This window comes from Manis pentadactyla, chromosome 4 (assembly GCF_030020395.1).
Source record: "Manis pentadactyla isolate mManPen7 chromosome 4, mManPen7.hap1, whole genome shotgun sequence".
Lineage (NCBI taxonomy): Eukaryota > Metazoa > Chordata > Mammalia > Pholidota > Manidae > Manis > Manis pentadactyla.
The window spans coordinates 153,425,494-153,444,027 of NC_080022.1; the positions used below are offsets into that span (position 1 = coordinate 153,425,494).

At 39.5% G+C, this 18,534-nt stretch overlaps 2 protein-coding genes across 7 annotated transcripts in view; one reads left to right on the top strand and one right to left on the bottom strand.

Annotated features, from left to right (window-relative positions):
* The window catches only part of TADA2A (transcriptional adaptor 2A), a 44,483-nt gene extending 39,231 nt beyond the window's left edge, over positions 1–5,252 (bottom strand). Inside the window, exons 1-2 of the mRNA XM_036911070.2 lie at positions 5,122–5,252; positions 3,934–4,055 (exon numbers count right to left, since the gene is read on the bottom strand). Coding sequence (XP_036766965.1) covers positions 3,934–3,958 — 25 coding nt within the window. The 5' untranslated portion in view covers positions 3,959–4,055; positions 5,122–5,252. The remainder of the gene's footprint in view (positions 1–3,933; positions 4,056–5,121) is intronic.
* Positions 5,233–18,534, top strand: part of ACACA (acetyl-CoA carboxylase alpha) — a 305,940-nt gene continuing 292,638 nt past the window's right edge. For 2 of the 6 annotated variants that reach the window (XM_036911058.2, XM_036911069.2), the window contains exon 1: positions 5,233–5,804. In XM_036911058.2, coding sequence (XP_036766953.2) covers positions 5,767–5,804 — 38 coding nt within the window. In that variant the 5' untranslated portion in view covers positions 5,233–5,766. The remainder of the gene's footprint in view (positions 5,805–18,534) is intronic. The other 4 variants (XM_036911060.2, XM_036911062.2, XM_036911059.2 and 1 more) reach the window with 3 other exon arrangements.

Sequence of the window (18,534 nt, forward strand, 5' to 3'; positions counted from 1 at the left end):
TTGTGCATTTTTAGTTGTAAGATGCAAAGTGATTTAACAAATGGGTGCAGGCATCTGACTATTCAGGTCATGTGTCTGTTATAATCATGTCTAAACATATTGAGATACATATTATCTTATTATAAGTTGCAGTATTTCTTCATAAATTACTTCTCTTACTCATCCTTTGTACTATTGTTAGGGCATTATTATTTTTATTTTTTTGAAATCATGGATACAGATATGTTACCTATGTATTTCATTCTGAAATAGTAAAAAGGGCTTATAAAATATTATAAAAAAGAAATCACTGGGTCTCAGGATTGAGAACAACTGATCTAATCAGTTCCCTATTGGTAGGCATTTGCATTGTTTTCAATTTTTCACTATTATAAAGAATGCTGAGATCAATTATTTTCTTGTATGTGTATTTCACATTTTATTCCTCAGGAAATATATTTTTCCAGAAGTAGAACTATTGAGTGTACAAAGGGTTTTTGATACATATAGCCAATTTATCCTTCACAAAGAACTTTTGTATATATAACCTAGGAGTAGCAAAAGACTTTTCTTAGACTATCATTCAAAATCCAGGGGCAATAAAAGGTTAATAAATTAAACTGCATAGACAAAACAAATAAAAATTTTCTGGGTAAAAAGCACACCATAAGCAAAGTGAAAAGGCAATAAACTGGAAGAAAATTATTTGCAATCATATATCAGATAAAGGGCTAAAATCCCTAACATAAAAAGAACTTCTAAAAATTAAAAGGAAAAAAAAAAGAGTGCAAAAGACATGAAGAAATAATTAGGAAAAAAAAAAAGTGATGTAAAAATGGCCCTTAAACACACGAAGACATTCAATTTCACTCATATTAAGAGAAATCTAAAATCTACATTGAGATAAATTTCTCAACAATCAGACTGACAAAAATGAAAAACAATATACTTTCTTAATAAGGCTGTGGGTAAACGGGCATTCTCGTATATTCCTAGTGGGAATGCATTAGAACACTATTTATGTTCCTTATAGTATAATCATGCAATGGAGTACTATGCAACTATAAAAAAAGTATGAGAACAATCTTTAAAAACCAATATAGTATTTCCAGGGGATATTAAGTGAAAAAAAAACAAAGTGCAAGGGGCTTATAGAGTATGCTATCTTTCCTGTAAGAAATAAGGGAAAAAATTTAAAAACATATATGTCTGCTTATCTTTACAGAAAGAAACAAAGGAAGGATAAACTAGAAAACAATGAAGTTGGACACCTACAAAGGGTTGTGGGAGGGGGAATGGACTGGTGTGGAAGAGATAGGAAGGAGTGACAATTTTCCAAATACACTTTTTTTATAGTTTTGACTTTTGGAAGCATATTTATGTTCTACAAATTTTTTTAAAAATGTAAGTACATATGGTAAGGGAAAACTGAAAGTAAAATGAACAAATTAACCCCACAGTATTTCAAAAGAATACTATAATCACACTTAAGAGGAAAAATAAGAACCAACCAAGTAACTTATTAACCTTTAACGATATACCTGCCATCTTGGGTGACATGGGAATTGCAAACAAATCTTGACCTTGTTGAAGTAGGTCTGTTTTATGTGATAGTATATGCAAAGCAATTCTGAAATAATTTTGGATGAATGAAAAGACTGAGCAAATGAGTAAACATGCTCATATTGGGAGCTAGGGTTCTCACTAAGGAAAGGATATACAAATAAGGAATGGGAAAGAATAAGAAAAAAGCCTATGAAGATGAATTGGAGCTATCCATGTGAACTCATGATTTAAAAAAAGTATATGTATGCATATACATATGTGCATGTAAACGCATATATATATACATATATATATATATATATATATTAGTATATGCCTGTTATATAGCATATACTCAAGTAGTTCCTAGCTCTGTGGGCCAAAAGGGCCAAGATGCAAAGACACTCTAATAGCAATAAGCACTGACCAGATCTCAGTCTTTAATGTCATTTCCCTCTAAAAGGAACCAGGCTCCTCAGAAAAATGGCTGATTCCAGGGATGAGGAAGGGGAGATACAAGATGCACCTGGAACATGTAGCCATGCAGAAAATAAGGAGATGCTCAAAAAAATAATGGGGGAGAATGTCCAAAGGATGCAGAAGCCAGCTTGAAGGGGCTTACAGTGCAGTGGTCATACTGGGGCAATCTGAGACTCCCAATAATTAAGTATGATAATGAATTATAAACCATTGAAAAAACAGAAATTCAAGTGTCTATACTTAAATAAGTAAGAAAATTAGGGAGACAGGAGGTCTTTTGATTGTCACAGAATGCTAAGTGCTACTAACAAATGTAGAGAGAGTGCTGGATTTGCAGAAAAAAATAATGATTTTGCAACCATTGTAGTAAAGATTCAATCAGGCAAAAATAATAAAGGATGCTAATTCTAGGGAGAAATTTTGATGAGGAGCACGGTATTTTATGACCTGACAGTATCTCCCTATGGACAGCTTATTATATGGGAGGGAAAAAAGAGAAATCAGACAATGGAGAACTCAGACAACTTGGGACTAGGTTTTCAAAATTAACATCACCAATGAGGGGCAGAGCAAGACCAAACCCAAAATGAGGAACCTCTATTTTAAAAAAGGAGGAGAAAGGACCTGTATTCTTCAAAAGTGTCAGCTAACTAAAGACAAAGTTTATAGAACTGTTTCAGATCAAGAGGCTGAAGAGACACTGCAAACCAATATAAGACCTGACCCTGGACTGTATCCTATACAGGAAGGAAAAAACACACCATAAAGACCTTATTGAGTCAGCTGACAAAACTGGAATACAGATGGTAAAGTATTTTATTAATGTTAAATTTACTGAAGTTGACAACTCTACTGAGGTCATGTAATAGAATATCCCTATTTTTGAAATAAACACTGAAGTTCTTAGAAGTAGAAGGCCATGACATATGTCCCATACCCTCAAATGATACTGAAAAAATAGATGGGGTGTATGTCTGTCTATAAATAGATATAAATATATACGTATTTACAGGGGGAGAGAGAGAGAAGAATGGGAGAGGGGGAGAAAACAGGCAAATGCAGTAAAATGTTAACCAAAGGTATACAGGTATTCTTTGTACTATTCTTATTCTTCTGACTTCCCTGTAAGTTTAAAATTATTTCCAAATAAAAAATTCACAAATTATTCTAAAAAGGGGGCGAGAGTGGTTTCTGTTTATACTCCCAGCAGCGGGAGGATTCATTTAGTTCCCTTCTCCATATGTAAAATAAGAGATTTGAACTAGATGTGTTCAAAGACTCCATTCTGTCCTAACTTCATACAGGAAGTGTGATGAGAAAGGAAATTAGAGGCCCTTTAAGAAATTGCTGCAAATGAAACACTCTAAAAGTACCTGATTCTTCTCATTGGGACACTACCAACATCAAACAATGGAATTCTATTTCTGCCAAACCTCTTATCTTCAGAATCAGAAAAAGCAGTATGTTTTTTTCTTCATAGCTGTGGGTGCCTGAATTTATTTCATAAATGCACCATAATTCTCTGCATTATTATTATTATTATACTGTGGTTTACTCTTAGAACACAAGCGCTACCTAAAAGGGGAACGGGGGCTTTTCCTTTATTCTATGACAAACATTATTTTTTGTAACACCATCTGAAATATGGTATTAATTCTAAAGAGAAATACAACTGCTTTCTAAAGTCTAACTGTAGGTTAATCACTATGTTTGGTCCATCTGAGTTTATTTAGAAAAAATATTTGTTACATGTTCAGTGGGCAATCTAATAAGTACTGGGTGATTTTATTTTGATTTGACACTTATTCATTTAAAGATCAGATTCACAGGGCTTTGTTTAACTTCAAAGTGTCTATTTTTCTTCTCTGATCAACTTCCACTTCAGTTTGTTATTAATATTCACCTGGGACTTGTTCCCACGGTACTTACTGCTAAAGGAACCCAAACGGTCCATTCCCTAATTTGCAAAGACTGCTTCTTTGATCTTCCTTAATGCAGAGCTCCTTCAAGATTTCAGAACTGGCCGACACACATGAAAGTCTGATGACCCTCTGTGAACAAACAAAAGTGGCACATGGATCAGGAAATAATTCAAAGGACAAGATAAAGTGAAGATAATACAAGTGCTGTAACCATATCCTAGCTTTGTAATACTACACAAATTATTCTATCTCTGCAAGTCCGTTTCCTCCCTGGTAAAATGGGTGGTATACAGTATCTACCTACTAGAGTTGTGAGGATTAAACATCAAAGTTCATATAAATAATGTACCTGTGGTGCCTGGCCCATAGTAAGCATTCTATAAAGGCTACATATCTCTAATAAACAACTATTGGTTTTCTCTGCCCAGCATTACTTTTCTCCTTAGCCCTCTTTCATCTAGGAAACTGACTCATCCACATCTCACATGGTTCTGCTGGCACTGCCAATCACAATACTATATCCAATACAAATTTGTATGCCTTAAAGCACACAGAATAAACTGATACTAACATTCATGAAAGGATGGATGCTAGCTACACATTAACATTTGCTAAACTCAAGGTTCCTGGGAGGAGGAAGATCAGTATCGTGAAGAACAGCATTAAGTGTGGTGCAGAGGACAGGTGCAGGGTTTAGAGCTTTGAAGACGCGTTCAAATCCTCACTTCATTATTAACGTTATTAACTGTATGATCTTGGGCAAGTCATTTTACCTGAGCCTCAGTCAGCCTGAGCTCTAAAGTGGAGCTGAAATTCCTACTCTGCAAGGCCTACTTGAAAATTCTAAGGGTAATGTCGATCAGGAGCATGACACAATGCAGCTGTTATTAGGGCAACTACACGCTCCCTTTGCATACCAGCAAACGAAGGCTGGAACAGCGCAGGGCAACGCAGAGGGCGGGACGCGCCCGACGGGCCGGGGGGCGGGGCAGCAGGGGTCGGACCGGGCCCGCACCGCCCTCCCCCACAGCGCCGCGTGGCGTGGCGCGGCGCCTCACACGAGCCTGCCGCGTCTCCCCGCCGCCAGGGCGGCGGCCCACCCCTCCCCCTTCGCACCTCGGTCCCGCCTCCCCCTCGTCCCGCTAGAGGGGCTTGTGCCCCACCGCCACCAGCTTTGCAGCACTTCTTGCCTCACCTCGCGGCGTCCCCTCCTCCGCGCCGAGGAGCTGCCAGCCGCGCGCGCGCCCCTGGGCTGACGTGCTCGCTCCCAAGCGGCGGGAGCGCGCGTACGCCGCGCGCGGGCAGCCTGCGATCGTCACCTCCAGGGTGATCCTGCCGTGTGTCGCGCGCCCCTAGGCCCGCGTCCCTGCCCCCGCCCCCGCCACGCGCCCGCGTGGTCCTCTGGCCGAGGGTCTCCTGGGGCCGAACGGCCTGCCTTACTTCTGAGTCCGACCAGTAATCACTTTTCCCGTGAGGCGCGTTGCCGGTGGCCTGAGGCTTCCGGTGCTTGTGCCGTTTGATGCCCTCCAGAGCGCGCTGAGGTGGAGCCGGTCGGTACGGTCCTGCTTTTGTGTTTTTAACATTCCCATACCCCACCCCTCTTGCCCAAAGGAAATTGAGGCCGAGAGACTGGGCCCCAGGACGGCGAGCAGTGAGTGGCCGCCGCTCGAATCCGGGTCTGGAAGTGCTGCTCATGGACTAACCAGATGGACCGAACGGTTTCAGGGTAACAGGGCACGTTTTATTCAGATGCTTCTGGAACGTCGAAATTACCTTGTTTGGAAAGAATCATCCCCTCTTTGGGCATCAGAGGCCTAGACTGAGGCGCAATGATGAGAGGATGTGGTGGTCCACTCTGATGTCAATCTTGAGGGCTAGGTATGTCCCAACATGTCTTGTTGCTTCTACTGATTATTATAATAGCTACCATTTGTGGAATATCTATTGCATGCCAGGCACTGAACACAGGTTCAATCTTCAAAATAGCCTTATGAGGTAGGCACTATTATTATCCCCATTTTCCAGGTGAAAACATTTAGACTCTGGCTTCTAAATAACTTGGGATCATACTGCTAGAAAGTGTTGGGAATGAGGATTCAAACCGTAGTTATGCTTATTAACCTTTATGCTGTTACATCTATTTAGAAGTCTGTCCTTGGTGACTTTACCCAACCTCTCTTAGAGTGCATTTACGCTTCCTGCCAGTGTGGCCTCTTTATTCATTTTTTAGTGTATGAGTAATACAAGTTCATTCTTAAAAAAAAGCTCAGAATATTTGCATGAGCAAAAATAATGTGAAAACCAGTTCCCACCAGGTTAAATAAACAGTTAACATTTTCGTGTACACTCTTCCATTTTCCTATGCATGATACCAATAAATATAGAGTAGTTTTACACTTGATGTATCCTGAAAATCTCTTTATTCATTATTTCAACAAATGTTTAATGAGCAGACACTATTCTAGGTGCTGGGAATTCAGCAGTAAACAAAACAAAGTCTCTGCCTCATGTAATAGTGGGGAAGATTGACAATAAGCAATACACATAATATATTACTGAAAAATAGATAATGCCCGGTATTGTGGCAAGTTGTATGGAAAAAATTAATCAGGCTAAAGCTATAAGAGTGATATGGGGATGTTCTTTTATATGGGATAGACAAGGAAGATCTCTTAATGGAAGAATACATAAGCAGAAATCTAGTTAAATGAGGGGGACAGCTGTGTGCATTTCTAGAGGGGAGACTTGCGATGGCATGTTGGAGAAGCAAGGAGACTAATGTAGCTGGAGCACAGCTGATTAGAGAAATAAGTTGGGAAACAGAAGCCAGATCATGTATCATCTGTTAAGCAATGGTTGGATATTGGGTTTATTGGGATATGATAGAATACCATGGAAGGTTTGAGAGCAAAGGGGTGATCAGATTTGTTTTAAAAGATTCTTCTGGCAGCTATGTGGGGAAAAGATAGTAGAAACATTAAAATTGTCCTTTAAAGCATGAATTGTCCTTTTAACATTGCAGTTATTCAACAGATAGTTTATTAACATTAGTGTTTTACCTCTTCGTTTACACCTTTACAGCCACTCTCACCTTCTTCACAAAGAGGAGATAAAAACACTTGGGATTTACCTTTAACTGTCTTTCTCATCTAAACTGTAATTTTTTGAGAGTAGTTAAGTCACATATCCAGACCTGGATGTCATGATCGTCAACAAACAATATGAGTCAAATAACAATCTCACATAATACTGGGCTCTATTCATTAAAAATACAGCGTTCAAGCCCCTGAAAATTACCCTTCATCTTCAATTGATGTTAGGCCCTTATTAGAATTCTAAGCCCCAATTTACTCATTGTGCTTTAAGAAAGATGTGGAGAAATTAAAATGCACAGTGGTAGGAAAGATAACACTGATAACGGGCAGTGCTTTTCTGGGTTTTTGCCTTCAGCTATGTAGTGGATAGTGGCATCAATTATAAGGCCAGCTGAAGGGAAAATGAAAGACCAGCTGAAAGAAGAACATTTGGAGGAGAAATTTAAAGTTCTGTTTTGGATCAATGTTTTGCAGCCTGAATGGAAATGACATACGAGTTTAGAACTCAGAGGAGAGGCCAGGGCTAAAATTGTATAATTACATTAGAATTGTTAACTTGGATGTGTGTCTTCTTTATACAGATCTTGAGGACAGACGCTGTATGTTTTCTTCTTTGTAACCTCAGTGTCCAGAAGTATATATATCCTGGATGAAAATTTATGAAATGGGCAAGTAAAGGCCAGAAGTAAGGACGAAGTCACTCAGGCAAAATGTCTAAAGTATAAAGAAGATATCCAATCTGTTCTTTCTCTGGAGATGCAGTCACTTGAACATGTCTTAAAATAGGGTGACCATAAGTCCCAATTTGCTCAGGAGAGTCCTCATTTACTCCTGTTGTCACCATATAATTAGTAATATTGACTCATTTCACTCTCAGAGAAGTGTCTGAATTTGTACAATAGATTATATGGTCACTCTTTGTAGAATGCCCTTCCGGGTGTAGCATCTTCCTGTTTCTTTGTCTTCACTGCCCCATCTTACACTTCAATCTCCAGCCAGGTGGAAGTACATCCATTTCCCCTTATGTACCCTGTTACTTCCAAGCTTCCTCTGCCATGGTACTTCCACTTTAACTTAGACATCACTTCCTGAAGCCTCAAAGTCTGGGTTAAGTGGCTTTCTTGCATGCTTTCAGTGCATCCTGTGTTTAACCTGTCATAGCAGAGATGACTAAGTACCTTATTGCTCCCCTCACTAAACATGTCTGTAAAGGAACCTGAAAAAAACACCTTTTGTCCTTTCTAAGATATTTACATGAATAATATCCAAGATCAGTCCATGTTGGACTAATATTTTTAAACACTGACCTTCAGGACAGACTAATAAACACATTCCACAAGATTTGACATTCTTAATTAAGCTAGGATGACTTTTGAACTTGAAAGGAAACTCCAACAAGAAAAATTGTATCTTACTGTCAGGGTCTGTAATGTGGCTGCCATTGACTGAGTCCAAAATATCCCAACAGGTCCTGTTCAGCTACTAAGCCGCTGTGGTTGGAATCAGAAGTACAGTTTCTGAGCCTCCCTCCCCGTGATAATGATTCTACCATTTCTAATTACTTTGTCCTGAGTGCTGAAAGACTTTATACATTTTATCTCATCTAATATTTCTATTTCCTGTAACGAGGTGGTTCTTTGTAGCTTGTTATACAAATAAATAAAAACAAAGTCTGAAAGTCTTAGCTATGCCTTCTAGTTTCAACTTCCTCCCTTTCCAACTCTGAGATGTACCCAGTCAGTGTAAATTAGCCAGAGATTTAGGTCCTGAAGCCGATCCCCTTGCCAATTTCAGGGGCTCTTCAAGGCAAAGAGTCTTCCTGTGATATACTCAGTAGAGAGGGCTTCACCCCACAAAAGGCCTGAGCCCCAAGATGACAGGTTTTAGCTGTCAGCTCTTTGAGTTCACACACTAAGGCACCCTCACAAAGTCCTGGCTCCTGCCTCCTCAGCCTCTGCAGCAGCCTCTTGCATTCAGGCGCATTACCCTACTCCTTCTGGCTCTCTTTGCTCCTCTCCTCCCTATCTTTCTCCCTTTGTGGCCACCGTAGTCAAAGGAGTTAGAAAATAAATCCTTTCCCTTCGAGAAGGTTCCTAGACTGCTTACTTAACTTGATCTTCCCCAGCTATGACCCATCTGCAGAAGAAGGGCTGAAGCACTTCTGCTAATCTAAAGAAATGTAAGTCTCCATATAGCTATTTTTCCACACAATGGCCCGTCTAGGGTGCTTCTGCATAAGTAAGAGGGCCCTAAAGATCTCAAAGGTGAACGGGGGTTGGGGGTGGCATTTCTGCCAAAGGACCCTTCTGCATACCACTTTGCAAGTAATGAAAAACTCAGGAGGCTCAGAGAGATAAAACTACTTGTACAGAGAGTCTTTCAGTTACTACGTGGCCAACCAGAATTAAAACCAATTCTGTCCAAATGTAACTAATGAACTGCCTGTGACTCTTCAAAACCAAAGAGTTAGAAGATATCAGGACTTTCATAATGCTGTGGCCATTAAGTAGTTTTCATGAATCCAGGCCTTTGTTACCCACCTCTTCTGCCTCTTCCTCACCCCATTGACTTTTTGGTCTACACAAAATATAGGGTATCTGTCTCATGAGTCACCAGGCTTTGGATAGAATCTAAAAAGTTAAGTGAACTAGAAACGTATTTTTGTTGAGTGACTCCTATGAATCAGGAAAGTTTTAAATGCCTGCTAGGCAACCTAGCTGCATGCTTTTCATCCTGATATGTAGGATCTTCACCTTTTGACTTTAAAAACAGGCTCCTTAAGAATTTTGCATCATTTGATGATAGGCAGTCTGTACTTTTTTGCAACCAACAAGTGGCCTAATAAATGTCTGAAATATAATTTGTAAGGAACCTGGCACAGTTTAATATAACTGAAAAATCATGGGCTTTGAATCTCTCCTGAATTTGAATCCTATCTCCTCCTCTTTACTACCTTTAAGAATTTAAACAAGTTTTTATTCTTCAGCACCTCTTCTTATATATAAAGTGAAAATAATGATACCTGATTCATAAGTTTTGTAAGGCTGTGATGATGTGTGTACAGTATCTAGTTCAAAATGGGAGTCAAATAAATTGTAATTTGTAATTATGGAAGTGCTCCATAGGAAAACCTTGGGGCTTGTTTAGAAGTTGTTCTAGGCTAGGTTGGCTAGTGCTCAGCATTAGAATTTTTTTCATTATTTGAATCAAGAACTATCTTCTGGAAACCTACAGATTTCCAGAACATCAAGCAATTAAACAGAATTTCTTTTGCTGCCAACTTCCGCAGCACCTTCTTCACTATATAAAGCTAAGGAGAGTATACATTGTCTCACAGGTCATCGCGCAAATGCATAGTTGCAATCAAGGGTGAGTAATCCAGCTTTACCTTAAATGCGGAACAAACTCAGTTCTGTCCCATTTAACTAATGTAAATAGTGAACAGACTTATGCATTATGAGCAATTAACAATAAGACTGTTCCTTAGAGTACAGAGTGAGTACTATTGTAATCAAAACAGCAAGGTTAATCTGATGCATATTTAATGATATATGTAATTGTTATTGTGCTACATGATAATTAGGCCTTAAATGTTAAGCTGTTTCCATAAATGACTGTAATTGGTTATTTCACAGCCAAACACATTTTTTAGTGTTTGCTGACTTTATTAATTTTTTAGAATCTACAATTATGCCAAGGACCACAGTTTTCTCTAAGACCCTTTACTATTTAATCATATACTTTCACAAACACACTCTTCAAAAAAACACAACAGGGTTCGCCTACTAACTTGGTTCTAGTAGCTACTGAGCTCAAGGCTCTCTGTATGTATTTTCTCATTATTGTTCTTAAAAACCCTTTAATGGAGCTGTTGCTACTCCCATTTTACAGATGCAGAAACTAATGCTCGGAGAGTGAAAGCAAACAGCATTGTAGAGATTCAAACTTCTATCCCCAACCTCTAACCATTACTTGATACAACCTCAGAAAGTATTGTATCCTAGCAGAGGTATGTAAAGTTTTTTTAGCAAATAGAATGGCTCCTGAGAAATACCCAATATCTATAGCTTATCCAAAGGGAGAGTAAGTCAAAACTGAAAGAGGGTTAGTCAGTAACGGAAGAGTTGAAGCCTGTTGAAGCTCACTTTCTTTTTTTTTTTTTGAGTGGATGTGTAGTGGCATTGTGTTTTATTTTTTTTTTATTAAGGTATCATTGATATACACTCTTATGAAGGTTTCACATGAAAAACAATGTGATTACTACATTCACCCATATTATCAAGTCCCCCCCATACCCCAATGCAGTCACTGTCCATCAGTGTAGTGAGATGCCACAGAGTCCCTACTTGTCTTCCCTGCACTCCACTGTCTTCCCTGTGACCGCCCCCAACAGTAATCACAATAACCCCTCAATCCCCTTCTCCCTCTCTCCCCATCCACCCTCCCCCACCCTTCCCCTTTGGTAACCGCTGGTCTCTTGGAGTCTCTGAGTCTGCTGCTGTTTTCTTCCTTCAATTTTGCCTCATTGTTATACTCCATAAATGAGGGAAATCATTTGGTATTTGTCTTTCTCCGCCTAGCTTATTTCACTGAGCATAATACCCTCTAGCTCCATCCATGTTGTTGCAAATGGTAGGATTTGTTTCTTTCTTAAGGCTGAATAGTACTCCATTGTGTATATATACCACTTCTTCTTTATCCATTCATCTACTGATGGACACTTAGGTTGCTTCCATATCTTGGCTATTGTAAATAGGGCTGCAATAAACACACGGGTGCATATGTCTTTTTGAATCTGAGAATTTGTTTTCTTTGGGTAAATTCCTAGGAGTGGAATTCCCGGGTCAAATGGTATTTCTATTTTGAGTTTTTATAGGAACCTCCGTATTGCTTTCCACAATGGTTGAACTAGCTTACATTCCCACCAGCAGTGTAGGAGGGTTCCCCTTTCTCCGCATCCTCACCAGCATTTGTTGTTCCTAGTCTTTTCGATTGTGGCCATCCTTACTGATGTGAGGTAATATCCCATTGTGGTTTTTATTTGCATTTCCCTGATGATTAGCAATGTGGAGCATCCTTTCATGTGCCTGTTGGCCATCTGAATTTCTTCTTTGGAGAAGTGTCTCTTCATATCCTCTGCCTATTTTTAATAGGGTTATTTACTTTTTGGCTGTTGAGGCATGTGAGTTCTTTATATATTTTGGATGTTAACCCCTTGCCAGATATGTCATTTACAAATATATTCTCCCATACTGTAGGATACCTTTTTGTTTTGCTGATAGTGTCCTTTGCTGTACAGAAGCTTTTTAGCTTGATGTAGTCTGAAACTCACTTTCTTAGTGCCCATTCCAGGAAGAGTCTTGGCCAGTGAATTTCAACCATAACCTCTCCACGATAGGTTATTATGTTGTGGAGATACTGTATCTTCTGCCTTTGCATATTTGAATTTTAGAGCTAACCCCATTTATTCTGATCCTTAAGGAGTTAAACTAGTGTTTCTCAAGATTTTTATCGTTATTACCAGCCCTCAAGAGCTTTTTTAGACAATTTTTCCCTAATTGCTCACTGTCTGGTTGGGGATACAGATATGCATGAAAATAATTACAATACAAGATAATGTGTGCTGTAACAGATTTGTGCTAAGTACACTGAGGGCACCAACAAGGGGTTAGTCAATTCTAGGGAGAATTAAGGTGTAGGTCTCTGGGACGTGATGAGTTAAGTCTTGGAGAAGAGTAGGAAGGAAATTCCAAGCAGAAAGAACAAATTATTCAAAGGCCAGAAGCATGAAATAGCATGGCCAGTCTGGTCTGTGTGACTGGAATACAGAGAGCAAGAAAGATGAGAGCCACTGTACATGAAGTTACATGGATAGACAGAGGTCAAACCATAGTGAGTTTTGCATTTTATTCCAGAGGCCATTTAGGTCCGGTGAAGCATTTGTAACTGGAGAGTGATATTATCAGTAATCTGGGGTTTAGACTTATCTCTGTGGCAATGATAATGGACCGAAAAGTGGCAAAATGTAAGGCCAGGAGTTTTAGCAATCCAAGTGAGAGGTGATGAGAGCTTGAACTACCACCACTGAAATGGGGATGAGGAAGAAGAAATGGGTTTAAGGTTTAAGAAGTAATTAATTAATTCGGGGAGAAAAGTGAGTAAGATGGTAGAGTTAAAGATGATTCTCAAATGTCCAGCTTGGTTAACTGGGTGGATGATGGTGCCACTCACCAAAAGCTCACTATAGCTGCAGTCTGGAGAACTGTGTGCGAGAGGCGAAAGAGCAGCTATGGGGAGACGGAAAAGAGCAGACGTGAAGGGGAAAAGGATAGGTTTTGTTCTGGCTATGTTGAGTTTGAGGTGTCTGTGGGATGTAAAGGTGACATTTACTAGGCTGATTAAAAAGCTAAAGGAGAGGTCTAGGTCAGAGAGACAGATTAGGGAGTTAACACAAATTGATGGAAATTTTGAAGCCATAGGAGATGATGAGATTGCCTGAGCTCATTGAATAGAAAAAGAGGAAAAGAGAGTGAAGAATAGAAACTTGGATGACAGCAACAGGTAAGACACAGAGAGAAAGAGCCTGTAGTCCAGAAAGGGAGAAGTAGATTTAAAAAAGAGACATAGCAGTTAAGATGGGGGGTAGGAGGTACTTAGCAGACTATTATTTAGACCCTGTAGGCCCTAAATAACTGAAAATATTATGGTACTTTCCATGTAATTTAAAATAAAAATATAAGCTACAAGGTATGTGTAAGGGAGTCCAACAAAATTCTGATTTTTCCTGTGGTGGGCTCTTTGATTATATCCTCTTCATTATCATTATTTTTGTGTCCCTGATTTGGTAGCACCCTAAGTACATGTTTATTCATATACTCAATAATCCAGCAATATAGGTTAATAGTTTTGATCACACAGACCTAAAAATTTCTGCAGACCAGAAGTAACTCCTTAAGCAATGGCAAAACATAAATGGCAAGGCAGAATAAAATGTTTGCAATTCATATCATAAATCACTAATCCTCTTAATATAAAGAAATAGAGAAGAAAGAGGTCAACTGCTTAAGAGGAATGTCAATGAAAAGTATAAATTGGCAGGGCTTAGGTGTAGTGGTTAAGAGCATGTAGATTTGAAGGCAGCTACCTAAATTGGAATCCTAGTTCTGTCGCTTGCTAGCTCTCTGACCGTGGGCAAGTCTCTGATTCCCAATTTTTTCTTCCATAAAATGCAGGCTATTTTAGTGGGTTAAGTAAGATGAAGGCCAGGCTGATGGTAAAGAAGGAATGACACAGAGAAAATGGGTTGTAAATTTCTAGAATCTAGGAACCTTGAAGGAAGAGAACCAGCTCAATCCCCATCTGCTGCTTCTTTCATCAAGGGCAATATTTATAAAGTCACTACAAATGTCAGATACAGCCCTATGGATGCAGTGTAAGTAAAATGGGCATGGATCCTGTCCTCAATGTAGCTTACCTCTATGGCAGAGAAAGGCATCAATGAAATGCCACATACAAGAATTCTAACAGATTAATATCACAAAATAAATTTACACTATAAACCTGATGGAATTGGGGGGGTGGTCAGGGAGGGCTCCATCAAGGAGGTGGCTGTTGAGCCACTATCTGAAAGATGAATAGGGGTTAGACAAATAGTAGTGAAGGAAGGGGAAGGTGGGGTGAGGGAGTGGAAAAAGTGTTAAAGGCAGAAAACAGCATAGGCTCTGAGATTAGAAAGAAGGAAGCTAGTCCCAGTGGCCAAAGCTAGAGTAAGGGGAAGTTAGGGAAGATGAGCCTGGAGAGGGAGGCTGGCTAGACTATTTAGGGACTTTAAAGTCTTGTTAAGGATTTTGGGCTTTATCCTGATCATGGTGGGAAGTCACTGAATGTTTTTTAGCGTTAGAGTAACAAGATCAAATCCGTATTTTGAAAAGCTCCCTCTATCTGCAGTCTGGAGAACTGTGTGCAGATTAAAGAGTGCAGCTATGAAGAAACAGATTCAGAGGCTATTGTGGTAGTTCAGACTATTGACATGCTTCATAACTACTTGTTCTCCTAACATTATTTTAGAGAAGACAAAGCTTTTATCCTTACATAGATGTGCACCTAATGTTAGCTATTGTTATTATCACAGTTAGAGATAAAAATCTTAAAATTAATCCACCAGGAATAGTGAGCACGTTGGAGTGGAAGGACTTCAATTAAAAGTATAGATATGGGAATCAGACTGTTCCCTTTGTAGACAGGAAGGAGTGAGCTAGAAGAGTAAACAGTGGTACCACAGCAGAGAGAAAAGAACACGAGACAGACTTCCCTAACACGATGTTACTCTGGCGCAACTCTGCACTGCCTGTTCAAAGTCATCTTCCCTGTGCTTAGACAAAAGTGTTGGGTAAAGATAGTTTATGGCTTTTTAGTGCTTTTTTTTTTTGAGAGCTCAGTGCTTTTTGGTGGAAAATGGACCCAGCAGTGCATGTTGCAATTCTTTTAAACACTGTGGAGTATTACAAATGCCTAGGCAAACAATATCTAAGTAAATCATTCTGCATTTGAACCTGTGCATTATGTAGCTGGTTTAATTTCAAAATAAGGCAATGACAGATGCTAGTTATTTTTTGAGAGCTACTTTTTTCCCTTCCTGCTATAAAGAATTGAGTAAGATTGGAACATGATGATGACTCATGTGCAGTTTATTTTCTCGTATATGTGTGGTTTATTTTCTCATATTTATGTGGTCTTTCAAGGTGAGAGTCCTTGAAATCTATCTAAGAAATATGTTCAGTTTTGTGAGACTTTTAGGCGTAAATGTCAAAAGCTTTTTAAATACAGCCATAGAAGGCAAAATGAAACAGATTCTTGGAGCCAAATAGGACTGTCAAGAATTTCAGAGCCTGACAGTGTTTATGTGTAAGCCTGCATGTTAAGGAATATTGTCTTAGAAATACATTTTTGATTGTACCATGTTTCACAGACAAAAGATTAGCATCCAGGAATGTAGCCAGGAATACAGGACTTTCATAATTCAATAAAAAAAGATTAAAAAAAAAAGATTAAGAACCCAATAGAAAAAGGGGAAGGGTTATAAACAAGCAAGAGAAAACCTGAAAGCAAATATATGGAAAGATAATGCAACCTTACTACTAAGCAGGAAAATGTATACAAGAACAACAGTTACATATCACTTCATAACCATCATAGTGGCAAAAATTTTGAAATCTGAGATTTTCATGTTAGGGTGGGTGTGAAATAATAGTGACTCTCTATGCTGTGCTGGGAATGTATGTGGTATAACCACTTTGGAGAACCATATGCAGTCTAGCAAAGTTGACGACGTATGTATCCTACAGCCCATGATTCTACTCCTTGGTATATGTCCTAGACAAAGCATGTCCAAGAATATTCACTGTAGAAGAAATAGACTGCTGATATTATATGTATAGTTTATAAATGTTAAAATTCAGTGTCTCTTCTGTTGAATGTTTGATTCTTTTAGAGGGCAATAAGGGCTTTACCCAATAGCCTGCAGAGTTTATTTTTCTGTTCCAGTACATTAGGGAGCAGTAATGACCTGAATAAATCCTTGGAGAGTCTTCTAGGCATCATCTTATTCTGTGGAGACCGTGATTCCATACCTCTAAACATATCCTTCTCCATCCCATTTAATGTTTTAGAAAATAGAACTTAAAATAGGACAAAATGTGGCTATTATGAATAATTTTTTCCCTTTGGGCCAGTAATAGAGGCTTCACATTTATTCTCATTTGCTTATTTTACATTTAATTATTTATGCCCACTGCTCTTTTCAGAGGATGAAGTTAGCAACTTCAGCCACTGGGTGGTGCAAATTCACAATAGTCTGGTGAAAGTTTGTATGTTACAGTCCAAGGTGCATCTGTTGCTACACTGTACCACATGAAGGAGTGTTACTTAGAAGAAAAGACTCTGGGCTTGAAATTTAAGCATAGACATGGATCCAAGTTCTCTGGGGATGCAGATTAAGGGAAATTTTAATATTGAAAAACTGGCAAATCAGGTCACTGAATAAGGGAAAGGAAAAAGAAAAGTGTTGAAATAAGGAACAGAAAGAAAAAGATGAAAAGATAAAAAATGAAAAGATAAAGAAATATGGAAGGAAAGAATATAAGTCTAAGGAGATTAATTCAAGTGTTACCAACCATTACAGAATGGCCCCCTCACTGGTTTGTAACTGCGTGGTAACCAATAACAGCTTTGATATAAGAATAAAGGTTACGAGAGAGAGGAAAAGCTGGCATTGTGAAAAGTGAAGCAGAAACCTCCTCCCAAAATCACATTAAACATGCAAATACAGCAAATACAACTAATCCTGAAAAAGTGACCCAAAGACTACAGAACAGACTGCCTACATCTGGGGAAAAGAGAAGACCTCATAGAAAGGGTAAAGTACCAAAGTTGTGATCTGGGGACCCAAACCCTCCCCCCACCCCAGCCCACAGGTGGGAGGAAGAGAAACGGAGCAGGGAGGGTGTAGAAGCCCAAGACTACTGAACACCAGGCCCTGGAGATCTGCTCCAGGAGCACAAACCCACATTACATGGTGCTCTGGAGATTAGTGGGGTTGGAAAGCAAAGACAGGCAGAATACTTGGAGAGTCTGAGATTCCAGCCATTTGTGGAGAACAGGTACCCACAGCCAGCTGCTGTGGGATAAAAGAAAGGTGAGAACTTTGAAAGACTTCCCAGCATCAAAAGGGCTGCTAAAGGGGCAAGAATGACACAAAGCTTCCTGCTCAGGAGAAAGGACAGGTGGACAAAATAATTCTAACACATTCAGCCCAGCAGGTTGGGAACTTTCAGGAGCTTCAGGCACTCCATCTTCTGGCTGGCAATGCAGCACTGAGGCTCTCCACTGTGATATGCAGCCTGCCATTCCTTCCTCCCGGCTGGCGCCAGTTCACAAATCTGCTGCTCCTGCCATCATGCCAGGCCAACTGGAGGGCAGCCCCACCTTACAGCAGCTACAAGAGTATAATGGAGAGGCTCCTTCCTGCATGCTTGGACCACTGACCCTGGCAGTTGAGGCAGGCACTGAGCTGGGAAGTAGGAAGGCACTCTTCTCCTGGTAGGCACTGGTGCTGCACGCCTATGACCCCCACCATCACTCCAGGTGCTGGACAGCACCAGAGAGTATAGCTTTTGGGCACTAGAGGGCACTGCCTACACAAAGTTGTTATTTCATATTATTCATTAGAAATATGAAATGGCAAAAGAACCTTGTGCGAACCAAAATCCCTCAAACACCAGAAAGAGGACCCAGTGAAACTGAAATCACTAATTTTCTTGATAAATATTTCAAAATAAAAGTCATAAACATGCTCACGGAGCTACAAAGAATATTCAAGACCTCAGGGAGGACATCAAGGAATAAATAGAAACTTTGAAAAATACAGTATCTGAAATGAAACATACAATGGAGGGATTAAAAGCAGATTAGATGAGGTAGAGGACATGGCAAATGAAAGAGAAATTAGAGAAGAG